The 22766-nt window shown below is 34.0% G+C and overlaps 1 protein-coding gene across 1 annotated transcript; it reads right to left on the reverse strand.

The window, feature by feature from the left end:
* Positions 1–1836: 1836 nt before the first annotated feature.
* Positions 1837–21945, reverse strand: LOC145307021 (uncharacterized). Its single transcript, XM_080149360.1, has 5 exons — positions 21913–21945; positions 6161–6350; positions 3846–3885; positions 3267–3321; positions 1837–2460 (listed from the first exon to the last, which is right to left on the reverse strand). Exons 1-5 carry the CDS (start codon positions 21943–21945, stop codon positions 1837–1839), a joined length of 942 nt encoding a protein of 313 aa, XP_080005486.1.
* Between the last annotated feature and the right edge of the window lie 821 nt (positions 21946–22766).

Raw genomic sequence — 22766 nt, forward strand, 5'->3', positions numbered from 1 at the left:
CCATCAGACAACCAACCCTTTGATTGCAAGACCTTTGTCTGAGAAGTCCTAACTGTGCATAGTTGTGAGTTGCGCCTGTTTATAGGCCAAGGCATTCTCCTTACTCTTACTATTTATGTTGCGCACCTGACAAGGCATCATATATATGTAGCACCATGCTCATTATGAAATCAACAACAACATTACAAAAATGGAATTAATGTTCTTATAATTTATTTGATGTTATCTGCTAGTAGTAAAATTTTTTTGGGGGGGAAGGGTTTAGTCAACCCCCCTTTTTTATTTTTATTTAAAAGAAATTTTTTTTTGGGGGGGGGGATATTTTTCATTTTTTGGAGGGGTTTTGGGTGTCACACCCCCCAAGAAAATAGCCTAAAACCAACACTGGACCATTAGGTATATTCCCTAAAGAGTAGAATCTAATCGGTTCAGTGGTACCAACATCTTATGGGATGGACAGAAGGACAGACAGACAGACATCATTCTACTTTGTATTATAGATGATTAAAGTCAATTGTTAAGATTATCATTATAGATGAAATTCCTTTTCTTTCTTCTTACAGAAGCTCCACTTCCACTTTCTAGTTTATTCAATGCAAAATCAATTGTTCATATCATTATCAAAAAAATTATTGGGTATAGTCCCTTTTGAGACAATGCCTCTTATGCGGGAGTGGATACAAAACCGCGACAAACAAAACCGCGACAGTTACAAAACTGCCCCATAACAAAACCGCGACAGTTACAAAACCGTCCCATAACAAAACTGCGACAGTTACAAAATCACCCCATAACAAAACCGCGACAGTTACAAAACCACCCCATTACAAAACCGCGACAGTTACAAAACCGCAACATTACAAAAGACAAAATTTCTTAATGCTAGAAGGTCATGGCCGCAAAGCTCGGCCCCCTGGCCTGCCTAGCCGCGGGCGCTCAGCCCCATTGCCTATAACCTAACCTAACCTATGTAAGAAATGTTTAAAATGTTTAATGTACATTAACTTATTTATAGTTTAGAATTTCATGGATTTTACAAAAAGTGGTTGGTAGTTTTGTCGTATATTCACAGTAGCTTTACTCCTATTTCTAGCACCTGCAGAGAGCTCTAACCTGTGGGGCCAATTGCCTAACCCTGAGGGGCAATCACCTAACCTAACAACCTATCAAAAGCTACTGCCAAAATACAGCAAACAAATCTTTATAGACGTTGTCACGAAAGGGACTATACTCAAAATATTGATAAGGATTGGTATGTCAGTGTGTCAGTTTTAATATATATATAAATAAATTACCTTATACAGGCAAGGCTGTTGTCCATTACACTTTAGTATCTGGTTGGACAACCAAGGATAACTAAGGAGTGTTATATATCTTCCTTTTTATGTACAAAACACCCGGGGTATTAGGTTAAGTAGTGCAACCAACTCTTTGATTGCACTACCTTTGTCTAGAAATCCTAACTGTGCTTGGTAATACGTTGCACCTGATTTGGGCCAAGAGATTTCCCCTTCTATTAGTGACGCATATCTAATATAATAACAGTAGGAACCATTCCTAATGTCTTTAGTCATGACATTAAGATGATTTGAGATTCATACTTATCACATTTCCAACAATACGTTATGTGTTAGGCCATAGTTGTGAGTCTACTAATTGCTTTGGTTACAGAAAAATAGATTTTTTCCATTAGAATCAATAAAAACTTGATAAAAAGCATTTCTAGTATGTATTTTTTGTCAACTAAAAGCAAAAGTTGTTGGTCTTGGAATTTGACCAACCATGCAAATAAAAGGAGTTAATCTACAGGTTTTAATTTTATGTTTTTGTTTGTATTCAACAGTGCTTAGAATATGGATTTTGCATTCTTGAATTTCCTGTCTGAGATGATGCCCCGCTTCCCTCTGTTTCACCAGATGTTGCAGTGTTTTCTGCTGTTGCACCAGATGTACCCCCACTTCCCTCCGTTGCACTAGATGTACCACCACTTCCCTCTGTTGCATCAGATGTACCATCACTTCCCCCTGTTGCACCAGATGTACCCCCACTTCCCTCCGTTGCACTAGATGTACTACCACTTCCCTCAGTGGCACCAGATGTACCATCACTACCATCCGTTGCACCAGATGTAGCACCACTTCCATCTGTTGCACCAGATGTAGCACCACTTCCATCTGTCCCACCAGAAGTAGCACCACTTCCCTCAGTGGCACCAGATGTACCATCACTACCATCTGTTGCACCAGATGTAGCACCACTTCCCTCTGATGCTCCAGATGTACCATCGCTTCCCCCAGTTGCACCGGATGTAACATCGCTTCCCCCAGCGGCACTATTATCACCTCCAGATGAAGTAGGAGCTGCAGTAGTAGGTGCAGCTGTAGTGGGTGCAGTGGTTGGCTCTTCAATATTCAATATTTCATTTGACTTGTCTCGCATCTCTTTCCTCTTAGCAGCAATCTAAAATTACATTAAATTGTTTGACTATAAAGTATATTGATATTCAAGTAAAAAATTTATTTTGATTAATTTCCTTTGAAGGAATATCTAAGGTCTATGTCAGGTGCCTAAAAGACATGATAGTTAGAGAAGGAAGAATTCCTTGGGAAAAAGAGGAGCAACTCATTACCATGCGCAGTTAGGTTTTACAGACAAAGGTCATGGAATCAAAGAGTTGGTTGTCTGTTGGTGTTACTTTACCCAATACCCAGGGTGTTTGGACAAAAAAGGAGAAATTGGTTGTTGGACCTGACATTTAAGTGTCTAAGACAGCAGCTCTGCCTTTATGAGGTAATTGATGAGGTAAATAAAGGTTTGATTTAAACCAGGAACTGCAGTAGAATTAGTTATGTAAATAGTTATTTCTCGCATCATATTATAAACAGCTTTCTGCGGATATAAAATGTACAATTATAAGATTAAAACTAGTTATTAAAGCCCGGAGATGCTTGTTTTAAACTTATAAATGTGCATCTTCAAATTTGTAGAAAAGTGGATATAACACGATGCTAGACACAGTTTTTTTTTGTATGGATGAGAACTGGTTCTAATCCACCAGGCTGGAAATTGATCAGTTTCGAATGAAAGGAATAATAAAGAGCTGGATCTTTAAATTATTTCAATGGTGCGCCAAATCGGGGTGAGCCAACTTTTCACCAATGAGAGCACAGCATTTTACGAAATGCCGCGCTGTGATTGGCTGAAATTCGGCGCACCCCGATTTGGCGCACCATTGAAATGATTTAAAGATCCAGCTTAGGTAAAACCTGTTCCGCTGTCATTGCCAGAAGTTCTTTGTCAGCGATATTTGGAAGTAATAACCTAAACAAATAGAGATAATGAATTGATGTATATTCCCAATGATGATGCATAGAATTACCCCTTCTGTAGATTACAATTAATAGTTAAAACGTTTGGCCACTCAACTTAATGATCCAACCAATCAGAATTCACTGAAGAACCCCAAATTCTAGGCATACCACCAATTTTTAATGTCTTTTGTTATGACGCGATGTTGAGCTAAGAATCGAACCAATCCAGGGATCTAAAGGGATAAGACAATGGCCGATAAATTGATGTTCATCCCCAATGATGATACACAAAATTAGCCCTAATGTATATTAAAGTTAATGGTTAAAATGTTTGAACACAAACTTAATGTACGGACCGATCAAAATTTACCAAAGTCCCCAATGTTGCTAGGCCAACAAATTAGAAAAGGTTATTATAAAACTTTGGGGACCAGTGAATAAACAGCTCATTGTCCCCCCCCCCCCTCTTTTTCTCTCCCTGGAGTATAATACTATTAAGACTAGTGTCCAAACTTTTCGACCACCAAATCTCACCTCAAAACATCCAAAGTTGGAGCACCATCTGAGGTCTTTTCTAAACAAATAATTTACAATTTAGGCATGTTAGAATTGTCCTATTGATTTAAAACTTGGCATGTTAACTGTTTGTAGGCAATACATGTTTTTTTATCATTATTTAAAGTCCACGCATAACAGCTAGCTCTCATTTTCAAATTAGGTCTTTTATAAGTCCGTATGTCCCTTAAATATTTAAACATTTTTTTGAAAACAGCTTTTTTTATGATACTATCGGTTTCGCCTCTAGCCTCTAGTGGCTTTGCCCCACGAGGTTTGATCAACCTAATTTTTCGTATTTTAGAATTAAAAAGAAAAAGTCAAAATAATTTTTTTTGGGGTGGTGTTAGTCGACCCCCTTTTTCTAATTTTAGTTTTAAAGAACTTTTTTTTGGGGGGGGAGGGTTTAGTTTTCATTTTTTGGGGGTTGGGGGTGTCCCACCCCTCAAGAAAATAGCTTAAAACCATCCCAGAACCAGTAGGTATATTCCCTGAAGAGTACAGCCCAATCGGTTTGATGGTTACTGAGATCTTAAGCTTCAGACGGACAGACAGACATCGTACTGCTTTGTATTATAGATAAGTTTTCATCCTTTGCGTGTGTTTTTTGACATTTTGCAACAAAATTACAATTTTACATAAATATACATTATCACATAAACGACCCCTTAAATAGTAGATGTGAATATTCTTTTTTTCTCCCGAGGTAGTCATTTTTTCCCCGTTATCATTTTTTTCTCCAGTATCATTTTTATGCTTAAATAACTCATTTCTTTGAAATATGTTTTAGTATAAAGAAATGTTCTATCGGTTTCAAACCTTTTTCATTCGATAGATCTTCCCGACTTTGGAAAAACTGTCAGACCGATTTTTGAAATTCAATCTGTGCAAAAAGATATTTTAGTTTGAATTTTTTGGTTTGAAAATATTATTTTACATGTATTGACGCCATCTTGGATTATGATAATTTTTGTTGTTAGAAGATTTTTTTTATAAAATTTTTTTTTAAATTAAAATTTTTCCAATGAAAGAAAATCTTTGAACTTAAATTGACCAATAATTCAAAGATTTTTTCTATTTAATTTGGAAGATTTTTTTTATTTTTAATATTAAAATTAAACAAAAACACAACAATGAAATAACTGAATTAAATGAAAAAACGTTTCATTATTTTATCCAACAAATCATTTGCTAACATCACCTTTTTGTTGCAATTGTTTAAATGAGAGTGATATTCCTATCCAGTTTTTTGTTTAGGAATGAATACCCCATATATATTCTAATTAAGTTCTGGCACTCTACTAGTGTTAATGTTCGTTTGTCCTACCGTTGTCTGACTTTAGACAAACAGTTTATTGGATAGCAATAAATTAATCTTCAGACAGACATTTCTCTACTTTAGATATTAATAGCGGATACGCCCCTAGAGGCCACTAGGAGCATGTAAAATGTTCTCTTTTTGATCTATGTTAAGCTAAGCTGTTTACCAAAAAAATATTTTTCGCCGCTAGATGGGGTTTATGTTTTTTTTGCGATTTATCTTTGGAAGTGGTGGTAGCCTCCCCCAAAATAGTTATAAATCTTCTTAGGACCTATGAGAAGATACCCTGTAAAGACGGAAAACCATATAGGTTCGATGGTTAGTGAGATCCTTTGGTACAGACAGACAGACAGACATCGTGTTACTTTATCAAACAGGGATCTAAAGGGATAAGACAATGGACAATAAATTTATGTAAATTCCCAATGACGATGCACAAAATTACCCTTTAAAGATTACAATTAGTGGTTAAAAATTTGGACACTCAATTTAATGAACCAACTAATCATACTTCAAAGTTGTTGAGCCAACGAATAAGAAAACGTTGCTTAAAACCTTTGGGGACTAGTGTAATAAACAGCCCAATGTCCCCTCCCTCCCTAAGTATTTTGGTTGAGGGGGGGGGGGGGGGTGAGAGGGTGTCCCAAAGTCCACTCATTCGTTGGCTCAAAACTTTGTGTATTTTTAAAAAACTTTAAGTACTTTTTAAAAACTTTGAGTATTTTTTAAAAACTTTAGGTTTAAAAAAAACTTTGAGCACTTTTAAAAAACTTTGGGTACTTTTTAAAAAATTTCGGTATTTTTTTAAAACTTTAGATTTAAAAAAAAAACTTGGGTACTTTTTAAAAAAAATTCAGTACTTTTAAAAAAATTTCGGTACTTTTTTAAAACTTCAGGTTTAAAAAACAACTTTGGGTACTTTTTAAAAACTTTGGTTAATTTTAAAAACTTTGGGTATTCTGGGGGCACTTACCTAATTTTCTGAACTGCAGTCTGTCCACTGTTTGTCGGAGCAGGGCAATTTTGTTGCCAAGATTTTCATCGATCCCGGGATCACCAGGACAATAACATTTCCTCTCATAACCGGCTTCAACTAGACAAATATTGGTGGAAAAGTTTGGACACCACGGGTCAATAACATTTCTTCTCATAACCGGCTTCAACTAGACAAATATTGGTGGAAAAGTTTGGACACTCGCTCTATCTGTCTGTCTGTCAGTATATCTGTCTATCTGTATGTCTATATATCTGTATGTCTATCTATCTGTATGTCTATCTATCTGTCTGTCTGTCTGTCTATCTGTATGTCTATCTATCTGTCTGTCTGTCTGTCTGTCTATCTGTATGTCTATCTATCTGTCTGTCTGTCTGTCTGTCTATCTGTATGTCTATATATCTGTCTGTCTATCTATCTTGCAGTACATATGTCTGTTTGTCTGTTTGTTTGTCTAATTGTTTGAAGTCTGAAGTTTTTAATAAGATATCTCAACTATGGTATCAAGTGTCCGTGTCTATATACCGTGTTTTATTGACTTATGTCTACTAGCAAGGTCGCTAGAGCAGTTTTAGTAGACGGATCTTGAGTTCCAACCCATTCCCCCTTATACGCAACCCCTATACTTACTCACTCCGGTACCTCGCCCAATGAAATGCATTCTATAAATACTAGCGTATATGACCCTAGAGGCCTCTAGTGGCACTTTTAATGTTTTTTTTTATATAAAAACATGTCTATGTTGCGTTTGACCTTTATGTTTGCGTTGCACTCTCTTTCTAAAGTCGAGAACGTAAAAAAAAATTAGATTTTTTGTGATTTATCTTGGGAGGGTGGTGGTACCCTCCCCCAAAATAGTTAAAAACCTTCCCGGGACATATGAGAATCTACCCTGTTAAGAAGAACCCGATCGGTTCAGCGGTTAGCGAGATCATTCGGTACAGACACACAGACAAACATTCTGTTACTTTAGTATACATATTGTTAGTTGTTTGTATACTATGATTGAATATAATACATTTAAATTGCTGGATTAGCGAAGCTTTTATACATTAGTGAGAAGTCCGTCTGTAATATACTTGGGTCATTAATCCTCTGCTTCCAAGGTCTCCAACAAGGCCGGTGGAGACTACATAATGGTCATAATTAAAAACAGTTTCACTTTAAGGTTTCACTAAACTAAAAATTCAAATTGCGGATTCAGATTGTTAATCTTTATGCCACTGTGGCAGACAAAACCAAAAAAGTATTTTCTTAACTGCGAGTAAAATCGTGGGTAGCATTCAAAGCTTTTTTTATTTTATTTCACAGTAATTTTTAATGCCTATTTTAGGTTAGGTTAGGTTAAGTAAAGGTTAAAAATTACTTCTTTAGGGGCTAGATATTTTTTATTTAGAAAAATATCTTTAAGAATATGTATTGCTGAAATCAGCAATCCACAATCCGAAAATCCGCAATCCGCAAAAAAAACAAGAATCTGCAATCCACGGATTAATCTGCTTTTTTAGGGGGCAAAATTTTGTAAGAATCCAAATCTGAATCCGGCCAAAAAATTGGGCAGACCCTAATTCAAATATATATTTTGAAGCAATACCATTTACATTTACCTTTGTTTGATATTAGTATTACAGCAAGGAACAATGACTCTCTCATTTTTCCTAATACACTATTAAAAATAATTTTTTTATTTAGTATCAATTGATACTCTGGAGAGTATTGGACCCGTAAGAACGCTACAACTATATAATTAATATATAGCACTATGTAATACTATATAACACAATAATTATTACTATACAGAACCCATACATTTTTTTAGTATCGATTGATACGCTCTAGGGTACTATAGAATAAGCTGTAGAAAAGTTTATAAAAATAGTAATATTTTATACGTTGTAGGGTATCGGAAAATACGCTGTAGAAATGTTTCTTGATTTAGTACTATTTCATACGCTGTAGGGTATCAGACAATACGCAAGAGAATGGTTTATTAAAATAGTAACTATTCATACGTTCTAGGGTACGAATCTGTACTGTAAAGAATAATTGAAACAGACACCATCCGTGCACACCTCTCATGGAAGTGTTTTGTGCTTGGTCGTTTTAGACAAAGATGAAATGTTACTATTTATGCTCAGAATTATAATTTTGTTTTTTGTAATTATGACTGACCATAGTTTTTATTTTTAAGGATAATGTTTAGTCCTAAACATCTTTAAAGTATTTTTTTTACTAAATTTACATTTAAATTAATGTTTTATGGCTCTGCTTGGTATGTTTGTTGATATAACAAAATGTATATGTACATATAATAATCATATATTATAAACTGATCTTTCATACAAAGTAAAACAGTTTCATACTCTACAAAGTATCAAGAATTATGATAGAGGGTAACAACAATTGCGAAGGAGGGTAATGAAAAATTACTTCTACTGTACTGAATTTTATTCCCAAGAGCGTATTGGATAATACTCTACAGACAAATACATTATTTAGCACTACATGTTACTTCACAGAACATTACCTAATACTTAAACACAGCATTGAAAACATCCTTGTATCGTAATGAGGTTTTTTTCCTAGTACGTACGGATTGATACTATACATTAATGTGAAGAATATATAGTATTACCTGATGCTAAAAAAAAAAATTATTTTTAACAGTGTATTTTAAGGGATAAGACAATTAATTAAAAAATTTTATACATTCTAAATGATTATCAACAAATTATCCCTACTATAAATTAAGATAATTGGTTAAAAAGTTTTGACACTCAATCGAGAGAGAGAATGGGAGAGAGAGAGAGAGGGATAGAGAAAAGGAGAGAGAGATAGATAGAGAGAGAGTGAGAGAGAGAGAGAGAGAGAGAGAGAGAGAGAGAGAGAGAGAGGGGAGAGAGAGAGAGAGAGAGAGAGAGAGATGGATATCTAATATTATTCTGCATGGTACCCAAAGTTTTATAAAAAACATGTTTAATATTAATAATAGTATTACTAATGATACTCTCATTTTTGGAATAGTCCCTTTTGTAACATCGCCCCATAAGGGGCGATTCGTCGTATTTTTAAAATGGCTTTGTATAGGTTATTTTAGGTTAGGTTAGGTTATATTGGGTTAGGTGATTGGCCCCGCAGGGTTAGAGCCCCCCGCAGGGGCTAGAAATAGAAGAAAAGCTACTGTAAAAAATACAAAGAATCGCCCCATTAGGTGCGATGTTACGAAAGGGACTATTTACAATACCCCTCATTTTTCCTAAAAATTAAAAAAAAACAGCAAGGATGAAAACATCCATAGGTAGCACAACCAATGAGGCAAATAAAATGATTTACATCCCCAATGATAATAAGCAAAATTACTCCTTTATTATTACAATTGGTGGTTGAAACATTTGGACACTCAACAATCAAAATTCATTAAAAGTTAATAAAAATTTAAATGTTGTTGAACGAATTAGAAAACTTTTAGACTTGATTAATAAAAAGTCCAATATTAGTAATATTATTGAGTAGTCATGGAAATCTTCATAAAACAAGAATGACAACATCCATAAAAGCGAAGCACTAAAACGGTAGGACAAACGGACATTAACAATTGTATAATGTCAGAACTGAATCAGAATTTAAGTGTATAAGAGTCGAAGCAAAATTGTAAGTAAATTTGTTGAAAACTGATTGATACAGGATAATGTTTATAGACATACCTACAATTTTAGGACTTGATTATAGAGTTGCTTCGCTTATATCATTATACTTTGTTGTTCCAGGAATCAATATACCAAAAATCAGATCAATCGGATGATTAGATCACATAAACATTTGTTGTTAAAAAAGTAAAAAAAAAATCGACATGTTTAAAATGAACGTACGGACATTCTGGTAATGATTATAGAGTTGCTACGCTTTCTAAATCGTACCTAACTACTAAAGGAATCGCCATGCAAAGTTTTAAATCAATAGGACAATTCTAACATGCCAAAATTAACGAAAAAAAGCTATCCGTTACAAACTGACGTACGGACGGACCGACCCTAATTATAGAAAAGCTTCGCTTTTAAAGATTAGAGGGGGCTTAGCCGCTAGTAGAAAGGATTTTTGTTTATCTGGTAAAATTTTGCCAATAACTTAACACAGCTCCCTAGATGCTAAGGACACAGCCGCTAATTATCATTATATGCCTCAGGTAATTACATAACCGATTAATATCCGTTGGATTAGAACCGGTTTTCAGTCATACTATCCGCATAATATCCGCGGCAAGCTGTCTATAATACAAAGCTGTAAATAACAAACTATAAAACTCAGGGTTCTAATGGCCGGTAAATTGATGCACATCCCCAATTGTGATACACAAAATTACCCCATCTTTGGATTTGCAATTGGTGAATGAAACATTTGGAAACTCAACTTAAATTACCAAACAATCAAAATTCAAAAAATGAAAATGTTCATTATAAAATTTTGGGGATTGGGGTAATAAACAACCCAATGTTATTTATCGCATCGTATTATAGACACCTTTCCATAGATATTAAAATGAAAAAAATATCAGATCAAAAACAGTTTTGTTTAAAAACAGTTTTGTTTGCCTCGACAGGCTGAAGATTTTATTCAAATGTTCGTGGAAAATTTTCTGCAATATGATGCTATACATGATGTTTCAATATGGCTGAGAACCGGTTCTAATCGAATGGTTACAAATCCGTAATCGGTTTTGAAGCCATTATGGAAAAATAATTTAAATTATGATCAATAAATACAATCTAAATAAAAATATTATAAATTATAAAATGTGAGAAAAAGGTTGAAAATTTTTAAGTCAGTTGGAACATTTTACCACGTAGCTCCTATACTTTACGCGTAGCACAAGAATGGTTGTTATATTTCCGAAAACTAGAGTTTATGATGATTCAAACGTTATGCAGGACATTCTCTACTATTGACACAAGCCGCGCAGTTTTAATTTAAAAATGTACGCATTTTGCACATTTAGTCATGTTTCATAAATATTTTTAAAAAGGCATTTTGGAAAATCGGTTTTTAAGGCATAATTTGTTAGAAAATCTTTTCTCGTATTCATTCAAATCCGGTGGATAGGAACCGGTTCTCATCCATACGAAAAAACTATGTCTAGCATCTTATTATATCCAGCTTTCTTCGAATAAAAAATATGTACAATCATAAGATTAAAACCAGTTTTTTTTAGCCCGTGCCTTCCGCACCTCGGGGCTAAAAAAACTAATTTTAATCTCATAATTGTACATTCTATATCCGCGGAAAGCCGTTTATAATACGATGAAAGAAATAACTATTCTGTTACAAAATTTTAAGTAATATGTTGTAGGAAAAGTCTAAAAGATATATAAATTTGTTTTTTGGAAGCTTATTTGAGCATTTACTTTTTGATTGTCAGTATTATATAATCATACTGTATATATATACACTAGCGGCTACGCCCCTAGAAGCCTCTAGGGGCTCTTAAGGTAGGAGGGGGAAAAGTCGACCTCATCCAATATTAAATTTGATTTTCAAAAAAATAAAGAATATTTTTGGGAAGAAGAGGGATGAAGACACCCTCCCATAAAATAGTTTAAAACCTTCCAAGGACCTATAAGAAGCTTCACAGTTAAGTAGAACCTGATCGGTTCAGCGGTTAGCGAGATCCTTTGGTACAGACAAACATCCTGTTACTTTATTGTAAGGATATAATATTAAATGTATATGAAAATCTATATAAAAAAATTCTATAACCAAACCGGTATCAAAAACTAACTTAAACTTGAAATTAAGAAATAAACATTTTTGGATGTTCTCAAAAAACTGCAAAAAAAAGAATTTTTAGACTGGAAGTAGGTTGGTATAATCTAGGAATCTAAAGGGATAAGACAATGGCCTATAGATTGATGTAAATCCCCAATAATGATAAACAAAGTTACCCAATCTGTAGAATACAATTAGCCATTGAAACGTTTTGCAATTCATCTTATTAAACCAACAGACAGACAGACAGACAGACAGACAAACAGACAGACAGACAGACAGACAAACAAACAGAAAACCATACAAACAAATAGAGATATAATCATAAAGACAGACAAACAGACAGACAAACAAACATCCTATTACTTTTATATAATGATAGTTTGTTGGTTTAAACGATACCCATGTTTGTTGCTTATTTATTATTAATAATTCGAGAAAGCCGATGGAATAATTAATGGACTAATATTTATTTGTCACATCGTATTATAGACAGCTTTCCGCGGATATTCAAATGAAACATTATAAGATAAGAACCAGTTTTGTTTGCCCCGAGGGGCCAAAGGCACGGGCTAACAAACCACGTTTCAAATCTTATGATTTTTATTAATATTTGTGAAAAATTGTCTGTATATCGATGTTATACATGATTTTTAGTGTGGCTGAGTACCGGTTCTAATCCGGCGGATATTAATCGGTTTGGAAGCCATACTGGAAGTGTTGATATGACTACCTTCCGACTAAAGCTAATAATAAAACAAGGATGACAACATCCATAAAAGCGAAGCTCTAATATAAGACGACGGTAGGACAAACGAACATTAACACATGTATCCTCCTATTATATAAGTAGTAAGAGTATTTTGTATGTCCCAAAGGATCTCGCTAACCGCTGAACCGATATGTTTCTCCGTTAGAGGGAAGCTTCGTGTAGGCCTTGAGGCGGTTTTAGGCTATTTTACAGGTATGAGTATGGTTTTAAGCTATTTTTCTACCCTTCTATATAGAGCCACTAAATGCATGGGACGCGCCTGCTAGCAGTGTCATAACTAAACATTAACAATCAGAGTCTAAACAAAATTGTAATTAAATTTGTTGCAAAATATCTTAAATACAGGATACTAAGGGCATTCTTAGGACTTGTTGTTCTAAAAATCAGATTAATAGGATAATTATTTCATACAAAAAGTGTTTTGTTAAAAAACTTTTTAAATTATAAAAAAATTGTGGATTGTTGAATTTAAAAATCGTTAATTACCAGAGAGAGAGAGTGAGAGGGGACATTTTGCTGTTATTACACTAGTCCCCAAGGTTTTCTCATTCGTTGGTTAAACAACTTTGGGGACTTTGGTGTAATTTAATGGGTTGATTTATTAAGTTAAGTGTTTAAACGTTTTAACCACTAATTTTACATTAGGAATGGAAACAAACAAACAAATCCCAAGGATCTAAAGTGATAAGACAATGGCCGATAATTTGATGTACATGCCCAATTATGATACACAAGATTTCCCCTTCTGCAGATTAAGATTAATGGTTGAAACGTTTGACTACTAAACTTAATGAACCAACTAATCAAAAGTCCCCAAAGTTGTTAGGCCAAGGAATAAGAAAACGTTATTATAAAACTTTGGGGACTAGTGTAATAAACAGTCCATTGTCCCCTCTCTCTCTTTGAACAAAACCTAATTATAGAGAAGCTTCGTTCTTCAATTAAAGACAACAACAAATTCAAAATTCACAAAAACAGGGATCGTTAGGGATAAGACAATGGACGATATATTGATACACATCCCCAGTGATGACTAACAAAATTACCCCTTCTGTAAATCAAATTGTTAGTTGAAAAGTTTGGACACTGCTAATTTGTAACCAACCATACAAAATTATTCAACAAAAGTACTCAAAGTTTAGTTGGTTATAAAACTTTGGGTACCAGAGTCTTCCTCCTCTCTGAGGGTGAAAGGATCCTTATATAAAAGTAATAGGATGTCAGTGTGTGACAGACAAACAGACAATCAAACAGACAGAGAAACAGACAGACAGATGGACAAACAGACAGACATACAGAAAGACAAACAGACAGACAGATAGACAGACAGACAGACAGACAGACAGACAGAGAGACAAACAGACAGACATACAGAAAGACAAACGGACAGACAAACATACAGACAAACAGACAGATAGATAGACAGACAGAGAGACAAACAGACAGACATACAGAAAGTCAAACAGACAGACATACAAACAGACAATTAAACAGACAATCAAACAGACAGAAAGATAGACAGACAGACAAACAAACAGACAAACAGACAGACACACAGACAAACAGACAGACAAACAGACAGACAAACAGACAAACAGACAGACAAACAGACAGACAAACAGACAGACAAACAGACAGACAAACAGACAGACAAACAGACAGACAAACAGACAGACAAACAGACAGACAAACAGACAGACAAACAGACAGACAAACAGACAGACAAACAGACAGACAAACAGACAGACAAACAGACAGACAAACAGACAGACAAACAGACAGACAAACAGACAAACAGACAGACAAACAGACAGACAGACAGACAGACAAACAGTCAGACAAACAGACAGACAAACAGACAGACAAACAGACAGACAAACAGACAGACAAACAGACAGACAAACAGACAGACAAACAGACAGACAAACAGACAGACAAACAGACAGACAAACAGACAGACAAACAGACAGACAAACAGACAGACAAACAGACAAACAAACAGACAGACAAACAGACAGACAAACAGACAGACAAACAGACAGACAAACAGACAGACAAACAGACAGACAAATAGACAGACAAACAGACAGACAAACAGACAGACAAACAGACAGACAAACAGACAGACAAACAGACAGACAAACAGACAGACAAACAGCCGAACAACCATCAGACAAACAGACGACAAACAGACAGACAAACAGACAGACAAACAGTCAGACAAACAGATAGACAACAGGAGTTAACCGCTAAACCGACATGGTTCTCCTTTACAGGGAAGCTTTTTACCAGGTCCCGGGAAGAGAAGAATCACGGATAGTTTTTAAGCTATTTTATCTTTAGATTCAAGCCTTGGGATGGTTTAATGCTATTTTTATACCCCAATAGAGGATATATTATTACTTGGATGTTACACCATATATTTCATGTTCTCTCGAAAAGGGAAACTCGCAGCAGGCTAAACTCCCCACCTCCATCCAACCCCTCTACTTGATCCAGTTTGAAATTTTATGATATATATTTTAATATCCGTGGAAAATTGTTTGTAATACTTTTCAATACATGATTTTTCAGTATGGCTGAGACTAGTATTGATCAGTTTCAAAGCCATACTGGAAAATTATTTTATCAATCATTGTATTATCCCTTACTCCAATATAAATTTTTATTGCTTGACAACCTAAATGTGTTTTTAACAACTATACACACACACACAAACACACACACACATACATACATACACATACACAAAACCTAGACATACACAAACATACACACATGCATACTTACATACATACATGCATACATACAGCATGACCCTCGAAAAAGTATTTTTAAGCATCTGCAGCCCTTATTTCTCAATGAATTATTAAAAAATGCATATGTCCTTGTTCTCTATAGTATTCCACGTAAGTAGATATAAAAATATTTTTTTTACCTCCATTAACACCGGAGATTTTTAGTGCTAAAGTTTTGAAAAAGTGACTGAGGAAAAAGTAACTTTTAACATGAAACGACTTTTTTAGCAAAATTAAGCTAGAAATCCTTTTATTTTTGTTACTAGCAGAAACTTTATACAAAAATGAAATAAAAAATTTAGTTTTTGAGTAAAAAGCATTTTTTTACACATATTTTTTGAGTCTTTTTAGTTTAATGATATTTTGAAAAACTTACTTATTAGGCAAAATTGTTTAAGATTAAAAAACCAAATAAATCTCTATGAATATAGCAGGAAAATTGTTTTTGTTTCACAATCCTAATTTTAATAACAAAAAAGTTATAAAGAAAATAAAAATAAACATAATGATTTTTTAGTCTAAAAAGCTTAATTTACCCCCTATTAAATAATTGAGATGTCAGAAAAGTAGGCGGAGCAACTGTCATAATTAATCCTTTTCTATAAATAAGGGTTAATAAATAACCTAAAATTTGCAAATAATCAATTCATTCAGTAGTATTTTTTGCCATTAAAAATTGATATTTTTTGGTGGAATAAAAAAGAAATATTTAGTTAACTTGTTTTTCTTTGTGTCTCATTATTCAGTTGCCAGAAAAACATAATATAACCATCCAAAAAATAAGAGAAACAAAAAAAAATTCTTTTTCTCAGTCACTTTTTCAAAACTTTAGCTCTAAAAATCTCCGGTGTTAATGGAGGTAAAAAAAATATTTTTATATCTACTTACGTGGAATACTATGGAGAACAAGGACATATGCATTTTTTAATAATTCATTGAGAAATAAGGGCTGCAGATGCTTAAAAATACTTTTTCGAGGGTCATGCTGTACATACATACATACATACATACAGGGTGCGCCACATAAATCCGGACTTTTTTTAAACGGCCATAGCGCCAAAACTACTTGACCAATCAGGACGTTTGACCCCACTATAAAAAGCTTAGGTAATGACCTTTTTGCCCATGAAAATCTTTGGACGATGGAGGACGTGTACGCCGAGCTGGCCGCGCATATATTCAACAAGGCAGATTCGAATTGCGCAGATAAATTACCGTGGATTTATGACTTGGGCCTACTAAATCTGACCTCAGCCCATCTGTAGGTAAGATGGATTAGTGTAACTTGCTGGAGATACTAACAGATACCTAGTGAAAACACTAGAAAAGACTAGAGCTCTCTATCCCAGCTGACTTGGCTGTAGTGCTCCGACAAAGTGGATCGTGGTAGATTTTAAGATGTCAAAAACGTCAAAAATCTTGAAAATTTCTCGGTTCTTGACTTCAGGGGCCCATATGGAACCTTGAAACTTGTTTTAGACTATGTATTGCGCTGATAACCCTATCTTAATCTTCATGCCATTTTTAAAAAGGTATAAAACGTTGTTCTAGCTAAACTGTGGCCCAAATGAGAGCCGCCGTGTCAAAGAGTAGCTTAAAAGATGGGTTAATTTGGATCCTGCTGTTACTCACTCCTTAAGGATATGTGGCCTCCCAGCAGCCCCGATCTTAATCCAATGGACTTTTGAGCCTGGAGCGCCATTAAAGCATGAACCAATAGACGCGCTCATACCAAGAAGACCTCTCTCACTGCTCCTATCATGGAGAACTTCGCCTGCTTGAACAGGGATATGGTGACCAGGGTCGGCGGGCTGTTCAGGGGGCGGGTAGAGGCGATGATTGAGGCTGGCGGCGATTTTATTGAATATTCTAATAGTCATATACCTAGTTTGCTTTCTAGTTTTTAAAATTCCATAAAATCTTTAAAATTGACGATTTTATGTTCATTTGTTTAAAAATAAGAAAAAGTCCGGATTTATGTGGCGCACCCTGTACATACATACATACATACATACATACATACATACATACATACATACATACATACATACATACATACATACATACATACATACATACATACATACATACATACATACATACATACATACATACATACATACATACATACATACATACATACATACATACATACATACATACATACATACATACATACATACATACATACATACATACATACATACATACATACATACATACATACATACATACATACATACATACATACATACATACATACATACATACATACATACATACATACATACATACATACATACATACATACATACATACATACATACATACATACATACATACATACACACATACATACATACATACACACACATACATACATACACACACATACATACATACACACATACATACATACATACATACATACACACATACATACATACATACATACATACACACATACATACACACATACATACATACATACATACATACATACATACATACATACATACATACATACATACATACATACATACATACATACATACATACATACACACACACATACACACATACATACATACACACATACATACACACATACATACATACATACATACATACATACATACATACATACATACATACATACACACAAACACACATACATTCTTACACACATACATACACACAACCCTAGACTTAAACACACACATACGCACACACACACACACAGACACACACACGCACACACACAATGTGACAATTTGCATGGGCCGGGCCAACAAAAAAGGTTTAAAAGCTTGGAGTAAAATAGCAAAATAAACATCCCAGAACCAAATTGAAACTTCCCTACAATGGAGAACTCAATTGGTTCAGTGGTTAGCAAGATCCTTATAATAAAGTAACAGGATGTGTATTTGTCTGTCTGTCTGTTTGTACCGAATGATCTTGCTAACCGCTGAACTGATCGGGTTCTCCTTAACCTGGTAGCTTCTCATAGGTTCCGGTAAGGTTTATGACTATTTTGGGAGAGGATCCCCCACCCTCCCAAGAGAAATCGCACCCCAAAAATTCTTTTTTACTTTTTCTTCTTAAATCCAAAATAAAAAGAAACAAGGATGACAACATCCATAAAATCAAAGCTCTGAAACGATAGGACACACGGACATTAACACTTGTATAGTGTCAGAACTGAATAATCAGAATATAAATGAATAAGAGTCAAAGCAAAATTGTGAGTAAATTTGTTGAAAAACTTCTTGATACAGGATAATGTTTATGGACATACTTACATTTTTAGGACTTGATTATAGAGTTGCTTTGCTTATAATATTGTACTTTGTTGTCCCATGAATCAGTATACCAAAAATCAGAACATTCGGATAATTAGATCACATAAAATTTTTTTGTTAAAAAAGTAAAAAATCAACATGTTTAAAATGGACGTACGGACATTCTGGTAACGATTGCTACGCTTTCTAAATCATACCTAACTACTACAGGAATCACCATGCAAAGTTTGAAATCGATAGGACAATTCTAACATGTCTAAATTAACGAAAAAAAATATCTATCTCAGACGGACGGACGTACGGACCGACCCTAATTATAGAAAAGCTTCGCTTTTAAAAAGGTTATCAACATCAACTCTCCCCTCCTCAAGTGTTCATAAACGAAAATATTTTTGGTTGAAATAAAGGCTTTAATGAGGTAATACGCATAAGTTATTATTAATGGCCTTTTGTAAAAAGTAGTTTTTTAACTCTCTCTCTCTGTCTCTCTCTCTTTCTCTCTCTCTTGTGGCCGTAGTCGTTGCCGCAGTCGTAGCCATAGCCATTGCTAGTGCTGCCAATCAAACATAGATTTTTAAATGTTTGAAGTTTTTACGTACTATTACTGTTATTTTTCAAATTTCACTAAAAAATTCAAAAAGTGGTTGTGATTTAAAGATCTCATATAGCCGTTGCCACGCGTAGCCATTTGATTTAAAGATCGCTATTGGGTTACACATTTAAAGATCCGGCTCAGGATACAAAGCTTAAGCTATATTAATTTTGTAAAAAAAATCCGTCAAATAAAATTTATAAAATCTCCCAACTGAATTTGATAAACTTTTAGTTTAACAAGGATGAAAACATCCATAAAAGCGAAGCACTGAAACGGTAGGACAAACGGACATTAACACTTGTATATTTAGGACTTAATTATGGAGTTGCTTCGCTTACATTATACTTTGTTGTCCCAGGAATCAATATAACAAAAAATCAGATCAATCCGATGATTAGATCACATAAAAATTTGTTGTTATAAAAGTAAAAAATTCAACATATTAAAAATGGACGTACGGACATTTTGGTAATGATTATAGAGTTGCTACGCTTTCTAAATCGTACCTAACTACTAAAGGAATCACCATGCAAAGTTTGAAATCGATAGGACAATTCTAACATGCTTAAATTAACGAAAAAATCTATCCGTGGTATAGGAATCATCATGCAAAGTTTGAAATTGATAATGCAATTCCAACCTGTTTAAATTAACGAAAAGAGCTAACTACTCATGTAGGGACAGACGGACAGACCGAACCTAATTATAGAAAGGCTTCGCTTTTAAAAACACCTTTTTTTGCATAAAGTTAATTTTATTTTTGGACGGTTTTATCATAAGCAATATTACAATTATTTAATTTATAATTAAAATTACAAATATTATTTATAATACAAATTTTCTATATCTAAGATACTTAGTGGAAATTATATGAAAAATATACAAAAAATCAGCTAGGGATCTAAAGGGATAAGACAATGGCCGATTAACTGATGTACAATCCAAATGATAATACACAAAATTACCCTTTCTATGGAATAAAATTAGTGGTTGAAACTTTTGGACACTAAACTTATTGAAACAACCAATTAAAATTTAATATAAGAATCTCCAAAGTTGTTAAGCTAACGAAAAAGATAACATTATTCTAAAAAACTATGGTGACTAGTGTAATTAACAGCCCAATGTCCCCTCCCTCCCTGCTGATTTTAAAACTTTTTTGAGAACAATTTTGGAAGATTTTTAAATTTGAAACTTAGATTATATAATCTTAAATTTTGACTAAGGTATAATTTATAAAATACTATTAAAATTATCATATAAAAACTACAATATACATATCTTTATATTTTTATAAAATTAATAGGAAAAATTCTATGATATTACTTGCCTATTAATTAAAAGAGAGCGAGAGAGAGAGAGAGGACAATGGTCTGTTTATTACACTAGTCCTCAAAGTTATATATTAATGTTGATTGTTCAAACTCTTCAACCAATAATTTTAATCTAATAAAGGGGTAATTATGTGTAACGTCATTGGGGATGTAAATCATATATCAGCCATTGTCTTATCCCTTTAGATTACTGATACAAAACCGTACCTCCGAAACTGAGAAACTATTAATGGTTGTACATCCCAAATGACAATGAACAAAATTACCCCTTCTATAGATCAAAATAAGAGGTTTACATGTTTGGATACTACTAGTATGAAATTCAATAGAAGTACCCAAAGTTTTAAAGCAACGAGTAGGATACTATTTATATAAAACCTTGGGTACTAGTGTAATTTACATTTCATTGTCGCCTATCTAAAATGCTCCAACTCCAAATTAGTGGATTTTTTCACTATTAAAAAAATAATGTGCAAAATTATATTTTACTATTAAAAATTAACAAATACAATGTTTTTTTTATGAGAACTTTTTTGAAAGCAATTTTAACCCACTTATAGTTATCAGAATTTAATGATTAATGGCTTATATTCTTTGTTTTTTAAGACAATTAATAGAAAACACAGGTGTCCTGGATAGGAAACAGGTTTATTTTGAGTTACGTATAACAAGACCTATATTTCTATGACCGGGCCTGTATGACGGTTCAGCACATAACTTCCATCAAATTATAGCTGATCATTTTTGTGGATTTTTTTGAAAATTACTTTTTTACCCATATTTTCATAGTTTTTCCCCAAAAAATCACAATATTCTCACATTTCCAGCTTAGTTATTTAAAATTCATGCAAAACTGTATAATAGATGACAGCTGTAACAAGATCAATAACCTCAATTGACTATTCTAAGATTTGTAGGTAAAACATAGATCCTGGATGTGATACAAGGTTCCTCTGAGGTTCCACCAAAAAAGTTTAAACAAATCCGAATCAGCAATGATTTTGTACAATGTTTTCATTGTAGTATTGACAAGTAAATCACTTCTAGACACCAAGCATATGGAGGACTGGTAAAATTATTTCATTACTGAAACCAGGGAAACTTGATAATTAGGGTTCCAGCAACTGCCCTGTCTCACTTCTTTATCCTGCCTGCATGATTCGTCCCTACCTGAATGATGCTGTTAAACTTGCAGACCAACATTATTGCTTTCACACAGGCAGGTTTACCACCACTGCCTTACAGAGTATTAAAACCTTAATCAACAACAGCCTGAACAATAAGAAACCAGTTATCAGAGCAGTGCCAGTTGCCATTTATCTTTCAAAGGCTTTTGACACTATACACAATGAGGTTCTACTGCATAATATTAATGCACTAGACTTGAATGAGTACATGTAACGTTTTTAAGTGAATACCTTAGAGGTAGACAACAATTTGTTGTTATCAGAGGATCTAAATATGCATACAAATCTGCCAAACATGCTGACCTACAAGAAGGGGTCCTATACCATTTACTATTTGAACTGTGTATTTCATAAATGCCAACACCTCACTCTAATTACATCTAATTTGCTCTGCTGACAACTCCAACAGCATAAGTCCTCTTATTTATCCTTATGTCAAGGACATAAAAGCATACTTAGCAGTTCTTAATGATTGGTTAAAAAGTCAGAACCCATTAATTTCTCCAGCCAAATCATCTACAGTAGTCTTTACCACCTTTTCGAATGAAGCAGGCACTGTAGTCATTGTTGAAAAAGTACCATAAGTCAGACATCCTAAGTTCTTTGGTGTTACATGTGACAATCTTTTCTATATCGACCATCTTGTTAAGGAGCCTAGAAACAAACTAAACCCCCAAAACAAAATGTTTTAATCTCTCTCCACCAAAAGTAAAGAAAAGTAAGTCATAGTAAATACATAAAAAGCAATTTGCCAGTCCCTGATATTCTACTAAAGTTCCATATTTAGTAATGCCAGCTGGGACAGCCTACTGTTTGCTGGAAAAGCTGCTCTATGAA

Source organism: Acartia tonsa, chromosome 15 (assembly GCF_053477335.1).
Source record: "Acartia tonsa isolate MP-2025a chromosome 15, ASM5347733v1, whole genome shotgun sequence".
In the NCBI taxonomy this organism is placed as follows: domain Eukaryota; kingdom Metazoa; phylum Arthropoda; class Copepoda; order Calanoida; family Acartiidae; genus Acartia; species Acartia tonsa.

Coding starts and splice junctions, on each gene's coding strand:
- LOC145307021 (XM_080149360.1), bottom strand. CDS start 21,945: ATGTTGGTCTGCAAGTTTAACAGCATCATTCAG. Junction 6,351..21,912: donor AGTTTAACAGCATCATTCAG/GTAGGGACGAAT, acceptor ATATTTGTCTAG/TTGAAGCCGGTTATGAGAAG. Junction 2,461..3,266: donor TGGCAATGACAGCGGAACAG/GTTTTACCTAAG, acceptor ATGTAATTTTAG/ATTGCTGCTAAGAGGAAAGA.